At 38.1% G+C, this 18010-nt stretch overlaps 1 protein-coding gene across 2 annotated transcripts in view; it reads left to right on the plus strand.

The window, feature by feature from the left end:
- PHF14 (PHD finger protein 14) overlaps positions 1 to 18010 on the plus strand; it is a 167700-nt gene that overhangs the window by 118425 nt on the left and 31265 nt on the right. The window contains exon 18 of one of the 2 annotated variants that reach the window (XM_051612745.1): positions 10769 to 10882. The exons of the other annotated variant lie outside the window; for it this stretch is intronic. Coding sequence (XP_051468705.1) covers positions 10769 to 10882 — 114 coding nt within the window. The remainder of the gene's footprint in view (positions 1 to 10768; positions 10883 to 18010) is intronic. 2 annotated transcript variants of the gene reach the window in all.

Raw genomic sequence — 18010 nt, forward strand, 5'->3', positions numbered from 1 at the left:
ATTTTTATTTAGTTTCTTTGACTTAGAAATGTAATTTCATTCCTGTTTTAGTAAAAGAATTTGGGGAATGCACATATCAATAGTCTCAAGGTTGAAAGCCTGAAAATTAATAATTAATATATACTGTTATGGTATTAAATGTTACCATTTTTATGTTTGTATAAGCACTGTATGCATATTCTTTTAAATAAAAGAATCTGGTCTACAGTGTTATTAAGCAACTATATTGGAGAGTAAGGGACTTGGTGTGTGTTTTCTACTATGAGATGAGAACCATGAAAAGGAATTTGTCTGGTAGATGTAATCTTAGGGGGAAAAAAAGGCAAAAAGAAACACAAACAAACAAACAAAAACAACCCACAAAACCCCCGAACAAACACAGAGGAAATTCTTGCCTCCTAAAACAAGGCAGAAAAGTTCACATTTCAAGTGAATTTAGTCTCATCATTCCATATATAATTTTCAGTGTTCTTAATTAGGGAAGAATGAGAAATTTCCAGGCCTTTTTGAGTATGCTTTAAAACAGCAGCACTAGTTGTGACCTTTCAGTTCCTGTGGGCTCAGCAAAAGATGGCCAATTAATGTCACATCTTAAACTGTGTTAACTGGGCTGTTGATTCCCTTTTTTAGTAAACAGCCCATGGTCAGTTTAACTCAGTTATTAGGATATGTCTATTTATTAGTTTAAAGTTATGTGGAAATTTTATTTAATTACTCTAGTGACTAGCATGAATGAGTAAGTCAGGGATACCCCCAAAACAGGGTTCCTAACATTTGTTTGAAGCTTCTTAAAGAATGTCTAAGACATAGTTTAATTTTGTCACATTCAGGTATTTGAGAGGTGTGGAACAGAGGATGTAAGAAAGGTCTGAATAATAAGCTCTATGAGGAGAGGCTGAGAGAACTGGGATTATTTAGTTTGAAGACCAGGAGGCTGAGGGAAGACCTCATTGCTCTCTACAACTAACTGAAAGGAGGTTGTAGGGAGGTGGGAGTTGGGCTCTTCTCTCAAGTGAACAATGACAGGATGAGAGGAAATGGCCTGAAGCTGTGCCAGGGGGGGTTTAGACTGGATATTAGAAAGAATTTCTTTACCAAAAGAGTGGTTGCACAGTGGAACAGGCTGCCAAGGGAGGTGTTGGAGTTGCCATCCCTGGAAGTATTTAAAAGCAATGTAGATATAGAGCTTAGCAACATGATTTAAGCACTGAATGGGTAAATTAAATAATGGTAGGGGGATTTAGGTTATGGTTGGACTTGATGATCTTCAAGGTCCCTTCCAACCAAGATGATTCTATGATTCTATGATTTCTGTGGCTTTTTCTATAGATAGATTTGGTCTTTACAAATATTTTTACAGCCTTGAATTACTGTTTTATTTTTCTGCTTTATCAGTTGAAAATAAATGATGGTGCTTTTTAAAAAGGGAGAGAGGGAAAAGCAGGATGGGAAAGAATAATGGGACTGGAAAAAGTGCCCTTGGCTTAGAAGGGGAAATGTGAGCATATATGGGAATGTGTGAACACACACATTTGTAAGAATGAGCACATTCCACTTGGAGAAATAGAAAGAAACCCTGACAGGGGAGAATGGGGAGAATTAAGATACAGGGTTGTGACAAAGTAGCAAGAAGGATGTGGAGGGCACACAGAGATCCATCCCCCAGAGCAAGTTAAGAGTATTTATAGAAAACATCTGAAGCACAGGCTGATACATGAGTGTCATATAAGGAAAGTTTAGGGAGCTATGAAACTTGCCTAATAAACTTCAGCTGAAAAAAATTAGGTACTGTGCAATCCCTTTATTTCTTCTTGTTACTGGAAAAAAAATTCTGGAAGCAGGGAGAGATGAAAACCAGTCTTGATTTAATAAGTAGCCTTTGATGATTTTGTGATGCTTTTGGTGATCAAACATTTTAATACCACTCCGCTTTGCATTTTGTTGGGAAATCTGGACTTCAAGGAGTTGAAAGGCAAGAATCAGTGCTGATGAAGATGTAAGGAGCTAAATAAATATTACTTAAAGGACTTCTCAAAGGGGAAAAAAAAAATCCCAGCCCTATGAATGTGCTGACCCTGTCTTGAGAATTGTTAGATGGTACAATTTAAGGCTTTGTTCCAACATCTGACAGACACACTCTGCATGCTGATGCATAATATCTGAAGATTGTGTGCTTGAAAGAAAGCCTTTTCTGAGCTACATTCTATTTTTGTTAGAATAAAGCAGCTGCTTTTTGGAGCAGAGATGTTCTCAAGTGCTCAATCTTCAAGTTAAGTATTAGCCAAGTATTGTGAGCAATTTTTGTGTATGCTTTCTCCCAAGCTGCTGGAGTAAAGCAAACTACTTCAACTATAAATTGTTGCAGCTTGGCCCTAAGAGGGGAAGTAAGTTTCCTGCAGTACCTTACTCCAAAATTTTATTCCTAATGCAGTATTGCCTCAGCAATCAAAGAGCATGGCAAGTTTGGGGAAGTTTAAACATGACTTGAAAAGAAATAAAGATGGAGTAAAACTCTTTTACAGAGGCTATATGAATATATTGCTGTGGTCTACCCTTGATGTTTTCTGAAGGAAAAAAAACCCATTGCTTAAGGAAGCAAATAAAATGTAATCTTACTAATGGAGCCTTTGTAGCTTAGGTGTAAGGTGCTGCTATCATTCCTTAAATATATTGAAGTCAGCAAATGCAAGTTATGTGCAAAGTGTATAAAGCAAGACAGTAAGTGCCCTGCTTACTGTGGCCGTAGATGCTTGTGATGTGTTTAAGAATTTGTTTTCCAACTTTTGGTCTTCTTATTTTTTCCTCTCTTCTCGGAGAGATCAAAGCTGTACAAAATGGGCACAAGGAAGACAAAATATCCTGATCCAGCAGTAAAAAATTACATGTGTATTGTCTTAAACAAGCTTTTAAAATTCAAAAAAAAGAACTTTGAAAACTCGGTAAAATATAAAAGTAGGACGAAATACCTTCCTAGGCCATTGTGTATGCCTGTATATTAATTGAAAATAAGAAAAAATAGCAGAACAATATATAGGAAGAAAGTAATGTGGATAACAAAAAGAAAAAGTATTGCATTACTCTTATATGCAGTGATAATGGCATAGTACACCACTCTTGCCAGTGTATGAATATCCTGCAAAAGTATATTTATACACAATCTGTTGTTCTGGCACACCGGATGATAACCAAATTATGCAAGAGGTGGAACATTTAGTCCAAAAAGGATGAATATTGCCTTCTTCCCTTTATTGAAGGAATTCTAAAAAATTCTGGTGATGTTCATGTTTGTACAGAAATTTTTGTCAAAAGTTTTAGCCATATTATACCTGTGATTAGTGGATGTAACCCATGTCAGTAACAGGAAAGTTGTCTTTCCTTTTATACATATGAGATGACAGAATCACAGAATTGTCAGAGTTGGAAGGGACCTCTAGAGATCATCTGGTCCAACTCCCCTGCTAAAGCACGATTGCCTAGAGCACATTACTTAGGACTGCATCCAAGCACGTTATGAGTATCTCCAGAGAAGGGAACTCCACAGCCTCCCCAGGCAGCCTGTCCCAGTGCTTTGTCACTCTCACCGTAAAGAAGTTTTTTCTCATATTGAAATGGAACTTCCCATGTTCCAGCTTGTGCCCGTTGCGCCTCGTCCTGTCACTGGGGACTACTGAAAAGAGTCTGGCTCCATCCTCCTTGCACCCACCCTTTAGATACTTATAGGCATTAATAAGGTCTCCTCTCAGCCTTCTCTTCTCCAAGCTAAAGACTTTCAGCTCTCTCAGCCTTTCCTCATAAGGGAGATGCTCCAATCCCTCAGTCATCTTTGTTGCCCTCTGCTGGACTCTCTAGTGGTTCCCTGTCTCTCTTGAACTGGGGGCCAAGAGCTGGACACAGCATTCCAGATGTGGCCTCACCAGGACAGAGTAGAGGGGGAGAATGACCTCTCTTGACCTACTGGCCACACTCTTCCTTATGCACCCCAGGATTCCATTGGCCCTCTTGGCAGCAAGGGCACATTGCTGGCTCATGGATAATTTACAGTCTACCAGGACTTCCAGATCCTTCGCCACAGAACTGCTTTCCAGCAGGTCCACCCCTAAACTATATCGGTGTATGGCATTCTTCATCGCCATACACAGGACCCAGGAAATTTGATTAGAAAGGTGGAGAATTCAGTCCAAAGAGAGGTAGGATTAGTACACTGAGTAGTGGAAATGCAGAAAATATGTGGATCAGAAAGAATAAACTAATTCAGGCAGCAGAAGTTAGCGAATGATACTACTTTCAAATGGTAAAATGTTCTTCTCTTTGCTGTTTCTGTTTGCATGTGATAAAGTTGTAAACATGAAAAATATTATTTTGAGAGGGCTCTTTCTAGCTTTAAATACACTTCTTTTTTCTTTTTCCTTTTGAAGGAAGCATCCATAGAAAATACACAACACTTTCCTATTATGCTTTGTTCAAATATTTCTATTAAAATATTAGCTATGTTAGCATCCTTACTTTAAGACAGCTGTAAAAGTGGGATTTCATTCTTTCACACTTGGAAATATGGGTAGATTTCAAAGATACAAGCTTGCTTTCTTGGTGCTGTAATTTATTAAAAGATGCAGAGATAATAAATGGAAACAGGTGGGTATTTATTGGAAATTTCTTGAAACTTTATTAGTTCCTTCATAGTGCACAGTGTGTTTGAAGAAAAAAAATAGTGTGAGGATAAGAATGGAATTAAGTTTCTATCTTTGGAAAACAACGAGTTATATAAGGTTTTTCCTTTGTTTCTCTCTTTAAAAGAAGGCAGATATTTTGGAGCTCGGTTAAGGTTTATTACCTGAACCGAGGTAGTTGCAGAGTCAGCTGAGACCCTGTTGTGTTAACAGTGTATAAACGTAGAAGTCATCATCCCCTTCTGGAGAGAGGAAGAAAATAGTCAAGGACAGAACAACAGCATTGCCTCTTTGACTGGCAAGGTACGTTAAAGGTTGTATTTGTAATTTCCTATCTTTGGAGAGGGCAGGGAAAGAGAGGGTCTTGTCAGATGTTGAATAAAATCAGCATGAGGAGAGTGACAAAGGCAGAATAGAAAGAGAAAAGGAAATTTTACATCTGTGGAGTGTGACTTAGAAGTTTAAAGCCCATGTTCTTCACTCATTAACTAATGCAGGGTAAAATCCTAGGAATGGCAAAGATGGATCTCACAGGTGTAAGCAGATAGACATAAACTCTTTCTACTGGGAATTTACTTTGGCCACCTGAGAACTGTGGAGAGCTACAGATATCGCATCTTCACTAAATTTTACCAAATTTTGGCTAAGATGTCGTGAGTACTTTCAAAGCTTTGTCCTGGGGTGTAGGAGAGAATAAGGATGAGTTGGTTCAGTGATGGAGGGATGCTCAGCGGTCTGGGCTAGAGGCACCTTCTGTCTGACCCAGGAAGGCTTTTCCTGTGCAACGCTAAAGACGATGCTTCATCATGCTACAAGCTCTTTAGTACTTCAGTAAAAATGTGCTTGTTTCTTCCCATAGTCCTTCAGCCTTAAGAAGCCAGCTTCATATTTCAGAAAGGGTTGGGTTTTTTTTGCTTTTGTAAGTCTAAAGGGGGACAAATATTTCTACTTTGGTATTGTTAGAAGTCTTTGTTAGTAAGTTTGGCTTCCAATTCATTACTGCAGTCATGTTTTCAGAGCCTGGTGTGAGAGATAAACCCTTTGCAAATGAAGACAGCATCCATTTTCTTTCTACCTCAGGCCACACAGGATTGATTGGGGTAATAAAATGACAGTACCGTGTAATATACTGACGGCTCTTTAATTTGAAAACTAGTTCCAGGCTGATTCAAAACTTGTTTAAAGCTAATTTATGGCTTGTGTAATTTTCAACTGGACCAGGGTAAAGGATGATATATGAAAACTAATGCAGAGTTAACATAATATATCCAAACCTGTCAGCTTGAAATCGTCTGTAAAGGGTTTGTGGGTTGATTTGATTCTTTTTTAGTTTTGTTTTGTTTTGAAGTAGCAACGACAGAAAAAAAATAGCAGATACTTGGCTGGCATAAATAAACCTTGTAAGACACTACGTTTCCATCATGCCATATCAAATGCAATTACTCGAGCTTTCTAGTAAAGTATTTTATGCATATTTTTAAAATATATATATGTAAGTTCTCAATTTTCTTCAACATCAGAAGCTGTGTAGCCTAATTCTTATGATTCAACATCTGTGCTGATGGTAACATGGTAAAACAATTATAGTATTTTATTACCATAACATTTCCTAGGAGTATACATGTCTGTATATACATATCTGCATCACTTTTACATATACAGTAGATATCTATATATGTGTATTGTTCTTGTTTTTAATGGTCTTTTTTTAAAAAAAAAAAAAGTAAAAATAGTCAGCATCTCAAATTAAGCCACAATATCAGCATAGTGTATAAATGTAAGTATTTTCCTCTGAAATATAGAATTTCTATGTAGCTCACAAATGAAATCCGCATCTGTTCTGCATGCACTATGGATTTGTCAGTGTACTGTATCTGTGATACTTCTGCACAGCAAAGAGCAAAACTTAAAGAACAATATTTGCTTCTGTTGCTGTAGATGCGTATAGAAAATATGCCAAATAGGGTGATATTCCTTACTTTCTCCCAGTCGTTTTTACCTGTGGTCCCTGCTAACTTGAATTTTAAAAATAAAAATGTTGAATATGCAAGACTCAGAATTTAACCAGCTGTCTGCTGCCAAAACTAGCAAGCCGGTCCCATCCCAGGACTAGTATGTCCAGTTTGTTACGTATTTGTGTCAACATGTAATTCAAATACTGTTTTTTTGCAGAACTGTGATTGATTCAAGGCAGTGCTGTTGTGATATCTTAAACTGCATTAACATTTAGCTCATGTGAAAAGAGACATAGTTTGAAGCAAGTCTGTCTTTCTTGCATAAACATAGTAGAATGGCAGCACAGTTCATGTTTTCTGTTTAAGGTTTCTTAAGTCCAAAAAGGATCATGTTCTGAGGAGCTTTGAGCAAAATCAGCATTTTGCAGAGAAAATGTAGTTACTGAGCATTGTAGAATTATTTGTTTATGATGCACTTATGTTTTCATAAAGAATTCCTGTATGTTCAGGAAACTGCATAATAGTGGTTTTCCCCAAAATTTCTGTATTAATGTAATTAAATATTGTGATTCATTACAAAGCTATGTCTTGATCTGTCCAACTAGTAAATGCAGATTAATGAGCTATCATATGTAGACTGGAAAATATAGTAATTCTTTTTTATGAAATGGGAGGGTCTTAAGCACTAGAGAAGTTGTGTACCAAACTACTGTGTAGTTTACATGTCCGTGAAGAGTTGTGTCCATCACTGCTAGAGTTGAGGCTCCCAGGTGAATGAGAAGTGCCATAGACATGGTTTTCGTCATAAAAGACCTTGAAAAAAGAAAGAAGTGTCTTTTTGCAAAGTCAGTCCCATATGTTATGATATAAATACTAATTAGGAGAGAGAAGAAGCTAATTTTAAACATTATTAAAATACATTTTCCCTTTCAACATTTCTTCAATATAAATGTTGGTTTAGGTCAGAGATACAGATTTTTTTGCTTTTCTTTGCAAAATAAAGCAATGCTAATACTTTTTCAGGTTCTTTTATTGCAGACTAAAATCAAAGCACTAGTATTTGTTTCCAGAACTGTTGCTCCTTTGGCCATGTAGTTGTAACACACAGAGAAGCAGCTTTATGAAAGGTCTCACTTGCACCTTACAGCATTTTTATTATTGTACCTTACATGAAAGGATCTTGTTCCAAATACTGAATATGGTTATTTCTGAAAGTTGTACTTCACGTGTTGCCAAGCTATTTCAGAGCAATGTAAATTGCCTTTCTTATGTATGTTCAGGCCCTGTACAGTTTTCCTGAGAAGTGACAGCAGTGTAAAAAGATGTAATAAAGCCAGTGTCATTAGAAAGGGAGATGGATTTTCTTGGCTTGGTTTCTGAATAATAAAGTAAATTTGATTTCCATGCATCTCCTTAAAAAATGAAGTATTATATTAGCTAGCTGGAAATAATCTATTGAGGATGACCAAGCTTCTTGGAAAGGAGTTTAGGGATTGGAACATCTCCCTTATGAGGAAAGGCAGAGGGAGCTGGGTCTCTTTAGCTTGGAGGAGACTGAGGGGTGACCTCATCAAAGTTTACAAATATCTTAAGGGCGAGTGCCTGAAGGATGGAGCCAGGCTTTTTACAGTGATGTCTAGTGAGAGGTCTAGGGGCAATGGGTACAAATTGGAACACAGGAGGTTCCATGTAAACATCAGAAAAAACTTCTTTACTGTGAGAGTGACAGAGCACTGGAACAGGCTGCCCAGAGAGGTTGTGGAGTCTCCTTTGCTGGAGACATTCAAAACCCGCCTGGACGCGTTCCTGTGTGATGTGCTCTAGGTGACTCTGCTCTGGCAGGGGGGTTGGACTAGATGATCTTTCGAGGCCGCTTCCAACCCCTAAGATTCTGTGATGCTGTGAAAGATATTAAAGACTTGATGGGGGAAGTGAATTCATGATGTGCTGGGCCTGTTGACACAAGAGGAATGGACCAGGAATTTATGTTTACCATGGCAATTGCTCAGACCATTTTTGAAAACCACTGCTTATTACTTTCAAAAATCATAAATAACAAAAAAATGTTGCTACTGTTGTCTGGCCACAGGTAATGGCAACGTCATAAATGTTTGTTGAGACAAAAGGAGAGGCAAAATTCAAGGAGAGAAATCACTGAACCAAAGAATTTAGACAAGTACATAATTTTCTTCCAACAGATGTGGTTGTTACTTTTGGTTTTGTAAGTTGTGTAGAAGAGCTTCTAGAAGCATATTGAGCTGATAAATTGCAGGGCAATGATTTAACTTTTCAGTTCTCAATGAGGAAACAAAATAGTACTGTTCTGTACTCAGAGTCAGTTCATGGCTAGTTGGGTCAAAAAGAAGAGAGTCTCATTGTCATAACTTATCAGGGGCCAAGCTAAGTTGGCCTTTGAGAGGGGGGACATTTGCCTGTGCAAATTCAGATCTGCTAGGGAAAACAGCAAGCTGGCAGGATGAACACAATACAAAGTATCTTTTGGTAGCATGTAGAGCATGGGCCTTTTATACAGTTCATAGAAGAGAATAGAACTTTTATTATCATGATGCTAGAGATGTTTCTCCATGTAGTTCACCAGGTTTAGCCATGGTGTTGGTACTGTTTTGAGGAATTGGGAATGTTGAAGAACAGTGTTTTACTATTCCTATCAGAATTTTTTGGGTTGATATGTCTACTAAGGTATCTCATTATTCCTTTTTATTTTTTACACAGATCCAGTGCTTATGCCCACAAAACAGTTCAGTTAAATGACAGTTGAACTTCATTGTTAACATTTGCATTGATGTTATTCTTTAGTCATTGCTGAAAGCTGATTTTTCCTAAAATACCTTCCTCATACTGAACCTTTAATGGAAGGTGATAGGCCACAGAACAGGCCACAATATCCTTTTTCTAAGTCACAGAGAGGTGATGCAGCAAGAAAGGCATAACAGGCTTTTAAAAAAAAATATTGAAGTTCAGAAGCTAAATTAAGGGGATTCACCTGAAAAGTTGTATGAAATAGAGATATTAGAGTGCTCCCATTCTGGGCCCAAAGAGATTTTCCTAACTTTCTAACCTCCACTGAACTACCTCCATGTATTAATTATTATACAATATTGGGTTTTAGCTGTGATTCTGTCTGTGATTCTGTAGTCATTGTTGGACCAGTCTTCACCTTTTACCTTCCAACAGCAAAACATATATTGGGCTAAACTGCAAAAGCTGAATATTATAATTATGAAATTTTAATTTACTTTTTAGAGATTGTTATGTTGGAAAACTTAATAATGAGTTTTACAGCTTGCAGTTTCCAAAAGTATAATCTGGTTTCCTTGCAATTAATGACTGCAGAGAGAAAGTGATACATCAAAAGCACACATTCTGCTTGCTAAGCGATGACATCTGAAGTATCTTCAGTAATGAGCATTACAACAAGGATAGTAGAGATAGAATCGATTAATGGATTTTTTTCTCGGTAGTAAAATATCTCAATTTTTGCAATTATCAAAAGCACTGTGTGAAGCAGTGAAGGTATAAAAGTGGGTTTTGTTTAGACTAATCTAGTCATGTTACATTGTAAAATCAAGGTAATTTGGAAAACAGAATGTAAACAAATTAAGAAAATATATTTATTTTAATGTAGTGTTAAAGTTATTATTAGACAGCTAACTACCAACTTTTCTAACTTTACCAGGTTGTGTGCTATATTGGTTGTCAGTGATTTATAAAATACATTTGTTTAGGTCTGTTCTAACATGGTCCCAGCTATTTTGCATAAGCCTCCATCTTGAATAAGGGGATGAAATGTAATTTTTCCATGCAGTTCAGGAGCAGGGATAGGTATGAGCAAAACAAGCCTGTTTGTTCAGAACTTTGCAGTTCTGAAATGCTATACAGCTATTTAATAGGTCTTACAGTGCTCTTGTGAAGGAAGTATTAACATTTTAAGAGAAAGTACATGACAGATGGTTCTGCTTCTGTGTAAAAAAAGTCAGCCAGGGTAAAAAGGGTAGAGTTTCAGACCTCAAGTATTTTTCATTTCTCTGTCTGTGGTGAGAGCGCAGTTCCTCTGAAAAGTCTCGTGTTTTTGGCGTGCCACATCAACACGCTGCTGAGGGGTCTATTTGTCTCTGTTGCCCTCAGGACTCCGAGCCGTCAAATGAGGTGGTCTCAGAGGCCCCAGGTAATGTGGTACCCTCTACCTCAAGAAGTAGCTCTGAAGAGCTGGTATCGGTGGCACAGAAACATCCAGAAGAGGTAGGACATTCTGTGTCTATTATTTTTCAAGATTAACTGTTTGGGGATACATGTTTGCCTCTGTTTTTCATACCTAGTGTTGTTTTACTCAGAGCAGAAACTTTTTAAAGCTAAAGCTCTGTCTTATCCTCCCATGCCAACAACATGCAAAACCAAGGCACATCTCAGGACCTTGATTCATAGTAGCTATAAGCTAAGTATATTCAATCTACTATGTTTTTAAATACTGTTTCTTATTATCAGTGATTGGGAAAATATTTTTTCTTGTTCCTGTCTTTAATGCCATGACAGTAACAAGAGTCCTGTTAGATTCTGTCAGACTAAACTTTATGACACTAAAGAGTCAGAAGTAAAATCTGTACATAGGTATTTAGGTAGATGTAAAGCTTTATTTCACCCTTCACTAAGTACAACTAACTGGTGAGTTGTTCAGGACCCTCACCAATACTGTGCCTTATTTTGTGCCCTTGTTTTCAAAAAAATAATACTAGATGTAATGAAGTAGTATGATCAGAAGTCCAAGTGTCTTGTTGTAAGAAAAGGTACAGGCTTGTAAGGTAGTTCCATAAAGTAGCCAATGACTTGGACTTTTTCCTGTCCCTGCAGCGTGTACTTGTCACAGTACGCCATAACCAGAGGAGAGGTTGTCTACAGAACTCAGCTTCACAGCTTCATTTTATGATGACAGTTATCCGTTCAGAGGACCATTCCTATCCTTAAATTAACCCTTCCTGTGAGAATGAAGACCTTCATTTGGAGTAGCTTTAACTTTAATCTCGACTTCCTCAAAAAGTTTAGTTATTATAACTAAAGCTATTTCAAGTACCAGGAAAGCAGCAAAGACTAGTTTTTCCTGCTTTTCCCTCTAAGATTTAATTTGAGAATAATCTTCCCAGTAAAGGAGAGTATGAACTACTAGCCATAGGAAATGCAGTGCTATTTATTCGTTCTTTAGTGCAGAATTTAGATAACTATCAAATACCTCCTTGAATTTCTCCTTTCCTCTGATAGTCTTCTCACTTTCTCTGAAGAAGAGGGATGTCTGCAGTACAGGGCCAGGAGAATTCCAGAGTGTCTTCTGAATTAAGGCCAAATAGGTACTTCACTTATTTTGGATTATCACCCTGTATTCTATGATAGAAAGTCAGGTTATCACATGTAAGCAGTCCCGAGGATAGAGTAATGTAAGCTTTTAGTAATATTTTTTTATGTATTCTTGAATAGCAAAGGTACTTCTAGTCCATGCAGGGCCATGGGTTCTGCCTCTTAAGTCTCAGCTTTGCCAACTTATCTGATTGCACTGGAGACAATAAAATTGAGAACACAGATTACATTTAAAAATAAAAACAGAGGGAAAGTACTGCATAGTTAGTTAGTAAAAGGTGACCTAGAGGAAGATGGGTATACAGATTTTGCCTTTATGGAATAGAAACAGCTAAACTCTGGGGGAGAGAAAACTTCAGAGAACTGAAAGATGGAAATACATCTTTGAATTTTTACCAAATATCTTAGTAATGGTTTATGTTGAAGTTGTTTTACTGAATGTGGGGTCATAAAGTATTGTATGTGTTTCATAAGGGAATGAGAATTCCTACAGTCATATTTACTGCAGTTTATAGAAAACAGGGAGACGTGAGGCAGAAAGAGTTTTGTGGTTGGATTTGCAGGGAACCTTGAAAGGGGAGCACCAGTATCCTGAATTTCCAAAATCAGAACCCACCATGAAACAAACGATATAAGTTACATGTGGGTAAGTCAGCACAGTAAACAAACAAAGCAAAACAAGTATTTGCAGAACTGTACTTCAGCTAATGTCTTTTTATTTCTCATTTTATTTCAAGTCTCCTGGTACATCACTCCCTTATGTTCTTTCAGTGTTTGCCTAATGAGCTACTACTTGGCATTAACTACAGCTGCTAACTGATGCATTATTTGTATAATAATTTATTTCTCATCTGAATTAAACCCATCAGTATTGGTGAGAAAGCAATTAATGAAAAGCTCAAATGCAGCCATGAAAATGGGAAAGAGGATAGTCGAAATAAAGCAAAATGGCTGGCAGACTAAGGAATTCAGGAACGTGGAGAATTGAGAAGGATGTAAAAAGTGATGTTCAAAAAGAGTCTTGGGCTTGCAAATGTGAGGACAGAACAATTTCTAGTAGGAGAAAGTAAAGAAAATCCCACAAGTTGCCACATCAACTTGTATAAACCCTACTTTATTCTTGCTTACAATCTCTTTTCCACTTAGCCCAGTCTGAATCTAATGCTGAGTTACTTGTGTCATCCATTTTAGCTTTGTGGGCTGTCATTTGGTCACTCAGATGAGGTGGTTTTTTTGCTTGTCCTCCTAGTAGAAACATTGGTTGAATTTTGAGTTCTACTCAACAGGGAGGCAGGATGGCATCCACTCCTCTTGCTGCCTCCCTTCTTTTCATGCTCTAAAATGAGATTTAACTCTGCATGAGATAGAGACAGTGTCCAGATATGTAGCATGTAACAAAAGCCACTGCAGAAATAACATGTTTGGTTTAGATTTAGCTGGTTTGGGTCCTGTGAAGGATTCAGGAAAGAGTGTGTATTTGTTGGTGTGTTTCCGATCAAAAAACACTTTGGGTTATTTTATAACTAAACTTTGTTTAAAGGTAGAAAGATAACTTTTATTCTGTGTTTCCAAAAGCTGCACAATCCTCATTAAAATGTAAGTTGTATAGATTTGAATGCTTGAATTATTTTGATTTGTATTGATACTAAAATAAGAAAGTTTCCTGAGTGATTGATAAGTTGATATAGTATGTATTTATTATCTTTTGTAAGAATTGCCATTGAAAATGGAATTGAAAATATATTTGAAAGAGAACAGATTTATGCCATCCTAATTTCAGTGTTGTGTCATTAGACCTTTTTAGCAGTTTCTAAGGAAAGTGTAGGAGAACAATGCTTTTCATAGAATAATATACTAAAATGTGTAGTTTTGATGGTTTCCTTCCTACAGTAATGCTTAAAATAGCAATTTTGTCCCCATAACCATTTCAAAATTCAAAACTGTGCTGTTGTTAGTATGACTTATGTTAATACATTCAATTATATCTCTGATATCATATGTACTTTACAACTAACTGATGAAAGAAAACTCTCTGGACATGTTGATTACATAAGATTCAGAGCTTTTAAAATATTTTAAATAGACTTGCTTGAATAGCACTCTAATGGTTTGATAAAATTGAAAGCCTGATGAACTGGATTTCATGACCCTTAGTCTGTTTTCTGTGGTCACTTTCACTGTGAATTTGGCAGCTGCAGTGTGTGTGTGTATGTGTGTGTATATATATATAAAATATATAAGGTTTTAGACCAATAAACAGTGATGTTGAAGAAAGTGAAGGTTTGTTGTTAAAGCAATTTTTCTTTCCATTTTTCATATAGTGGCTAAAGCGCAAGATGGGCGGGTTGTGTCTTGGTACCGTTTTCCATAAGCAGCACTTAAATGTATGGGGAGTGATGGTGTCAGTGGTTGGCTATCTAGGTAAAAAAGAAACTAGTTTTGACAGTTCCCTTAAACCTGAGTCTCAGAAGAAGCATATCTCCTTCCTTAATTACAAGTAAAAAAGAAAAACATGAGTTATGTGCATTAATTTCTTTTGCCAAACCTGTGGCAAATGAATTAATCATGTTTTAATAGTGTAAGCCTAGAGCCTAAGAGAGCTGCTGTTTCTGAATGGCTGCGTTGCCAGAGCAGTACAGATACAGAAGAAATGTTGGACCATGGATAAAGAAAAATAATTACTAGAACAACCATCCACCATCCTGCTTTCCCCCCAAAAAAGCATGTTTATATGTTCTGGAGCATCTTAGGGTAAAATATGAATAATGTTACTGTACCATATGAATATAAATAGCTTATGTGTTTCTGGTGGTTTCTGAGTTTTGTATTAAAACTATAAAATCTGTGCAAAGCATTGTGAATCTCAATTAAAAAAAGATTAGGATAGGTACCCATTAATCTGTTTCTGAACGATGAGACATTCAGTGCTTGCAGTTTATCTGGGTAGAGAGTAGACTTTTTTCTATTAGTAATTTGCAGCTGAGGTGTAGTGTTTTGTAGGAGAAGGTGTATCCCACACTTAAGCCATGTGCCATTAGTCATAAGTACTGTACAAACAGTTTAAAAAGATGCTGGAACTCAGTGTTAAAACCAATTGCATTACTCTTGGAAGATGTGGAGCAGCCATATGGATTATTTCATATACAAACAAAAGGAACATTTCTTAATTTTTGTGAACATAATTGGCAGCTGATACTATCTTTTGTTTATTGAGCTATCTCCCTTCCTCAATCTCTGGATAAAGCCCATTACCTCTTCAAGTCAGTACAAAATGAGATTTTGTTTCTTTAAACCCGAAGCTGTAAACTTCATCAGCTGAGCATCCAGTCCATCCTTATGCTACTTTATTACACTGAAGTGTTTGCTTTTTAAAAAAAGAATGATGTATCAGAAATAGCGTGGCCAGCAGGACTAGGGCAGTGATCATCCTTTTGTACTCAGCACTGGTGAGGCCGCATCTCAAGTTCTGCGTTTAATTTTGGGGTTTGGCCCCGCCACCTCTCCCTTAGGAGAGGTGCCTGAGGACTGGAGGAGGGCCGGTGTCACTCCAGTTTTCAAAAAGGGCAGAAAGGAGGGCCACAGAGCTATAAGCCAGTTAGTCTCACCTCCAACACTGGTAAGGTGTTGGAACAAATCGTACTGGACATCATATCAAAACATGTGAAAGCAAATAAAGTAGGTGGGAGAAGTCAGCATGGATTCACCAAGGGGAAATAATTCTTGACCAATCTGATAGCCTTCTACAATGTTGAAACTGGCTGGCTAGATGAGGGGAGAGCAATTGACTTCAGCAAGGCTTTTGACACTGTTTCCTATAACATCCTCATTAGGAAACTCAGAGAGTGTGGGCTAGATGAATGGACAATGAGTTGGATTGAGAGCTGGCTGTATGACGGAACTCAGAAGGTTGTGATAAATGAAGCAGGGTTGAGTTGGAGGCCTGTAACCAGCAGTGTTCCCCAGGGATCAGTACTTGGTCTGGTCTTGTTCAACATGTTCATCAATGACTTGGACAAGAGGACAGAATGTATCCTCAGCAAGTTCGCTGATGATACCAAACTTGGAGGGGAGGCCAACACTCCAGAGGGCTGTGCTGCCATCCAGGGTGACTTGGACAGACTGGAGAGCTGGGCAGAGAAGAACCTAATGAGGTTTAACAAGGGGAAGTGCAGGGTCCTGTGTATGGCGATGAAGAATGCCATACACCGATATAGTTTAGGGGTGGACCTGCTGGAAAGCAGTTCTGTGGCGAAGGATCTGGAAGTCCTAGTAGACTGTAAATTATCCATGAGCCAGCAATGTGCCCTTGCTGCCAAGAGGGCCAATGGAATCCTGGGGTGCATAAGGAAGAGTGTGGCCAGTAGGTCAAGAGAGGTCATTCTCCCCCTTTACTCTGTCCTGGTGAGGCCACATCTGGAATGCTGTGTCCAGCTCTTGGCCCCCAGTTCAAGAGAGACAGGGAACCACTAGAGAGTCCAGCAGAGGGCAACAAAGATGACTGAGGGATTGGAGCATCTCCCTTATGAGGAAAGGCTGAGAGAGCTGAAAGTCTTTAGCTTGGAGAAGAGAAGGCTGAGAGGAGACCTTATTAATGCCTATAAGTATCTAAAGGGTGGGTGCAAGGAGGATGGAGCCAGACTCTTTTCAGTAGTCCCCAGTGACAGGACGAGGCGCAACGGGCACAAGCTGGAACATGGGAAGTTCCATTTCAATATGAGAAAAAACTTCTTTACGGTGAGAGTGACGAAGCACTGGGACAGGCTGCCTGGGGAGGCTGTGGAGTTCCCTTCTCTGGAGATACTCATAACGTGCTTGGATGCAGTCCTAAGTAATGTGCTCTAGGCAATCGTGCTTTAGCAGGGGAGTTGGACCAGATGATCTCTAGAGGTCCCTTCCAACTCTGACAATTCTGTGATTCTGTGACTATAAGAAGGATGTTGAGGTGCTGGAACAAGTTCAGAGAAGTGCAACAAAGCTGGTGAAGGGTCTAGAAACAAAGTTTCACGAGGAGGAGCTAAGGGATCTGGGGTTGTTTAGCCTGGAGAAAGCAAGGCTGAGGAAAGACCTTATTGCTCTCTACAAGTAACTGAAAGGAGGCTATAGTGAGGTGGGTGTTGGTCTCTTCTCCGAGGTAACAAGTGATAGAACAAGAGGAAATGCCTCAAGTTGCTCTAGAGGAGGTTCAGATTGGGTATTTGGAAAAATTTCCTCACCAAAAGGATTGTCAGGCATTGAACAGGCCACCTGGAGAAGTGGCTGAGTTACCATCCCTGGAGATCTTTAAAAGACATGTAGATGTGGTGCTTAGGAACAAGGTTAATAGTGCAATTAGCAGTGCTAGGTTAAGGGTTGGACTTGATGATCTTAAATGTCCTTTCCAACCTAAATGATTCTATGTTCTGAAAGAGCAAAATAAAAAGTAACTCCATTGCAAAGCTTGTAATAATGCTGGTGTGATATTTTCTCCATCTGCTATTATCAGCAGACTTAAATGTCTGGATTTCCTTCACCAGCGTCTTTCATTTGAGAAAATAATTCAACCATTATGTAGAATAAGCATTGGCAAGAAACGGAAGGATGATTCACTCTTAGAGAACACAAGAAAATATTAGAGAAAACACGTATTTATGTATCTGTATGGATAAACCCAAGGCTTTTATGCTTGTCCTTCTGAAAAGGCTCTGCATTCTTTTCTAAACTTCATAGACATTGCAATATTTTCCCCCTGTTCTGTGTAGCTGCTGGCTTGAACCCATTTAACAGAACTGTGTCAGGTTGTTGTTCCTATAAATATGTTGTTCTTCCTGACACACTGTTAATTGAAAAAAAAACCAACAACAAAAACCAACAAACAAAACAACCCACACAGAGTAGATTAAACTGTGTATTTACTCTTGAACACTAAATTTTGTTGTTTAAATTCTAAAGAGCTTTCCTGCTCAGGGAACTCATTGGAAATTTCCATGCTGTATGGTCGTAGCAGACTGTTTTCTGATGAAAAGTCATAAGTGGTAATTTACTAGT

The sequence above is a fragment of the Apus apus genome, chromosome 2, assembly GCF_020740795.1.
Source record: "Apus apus isolate bApuApu2 chromosome 2, bApuApu2.pri.cur, whole genome shotgun sequence".
Lineage (NCBI taxonomy): Eukaryota > Metazoa > Chordata > Aves > Apodiformes > Apodidae > Apus > Apus apus.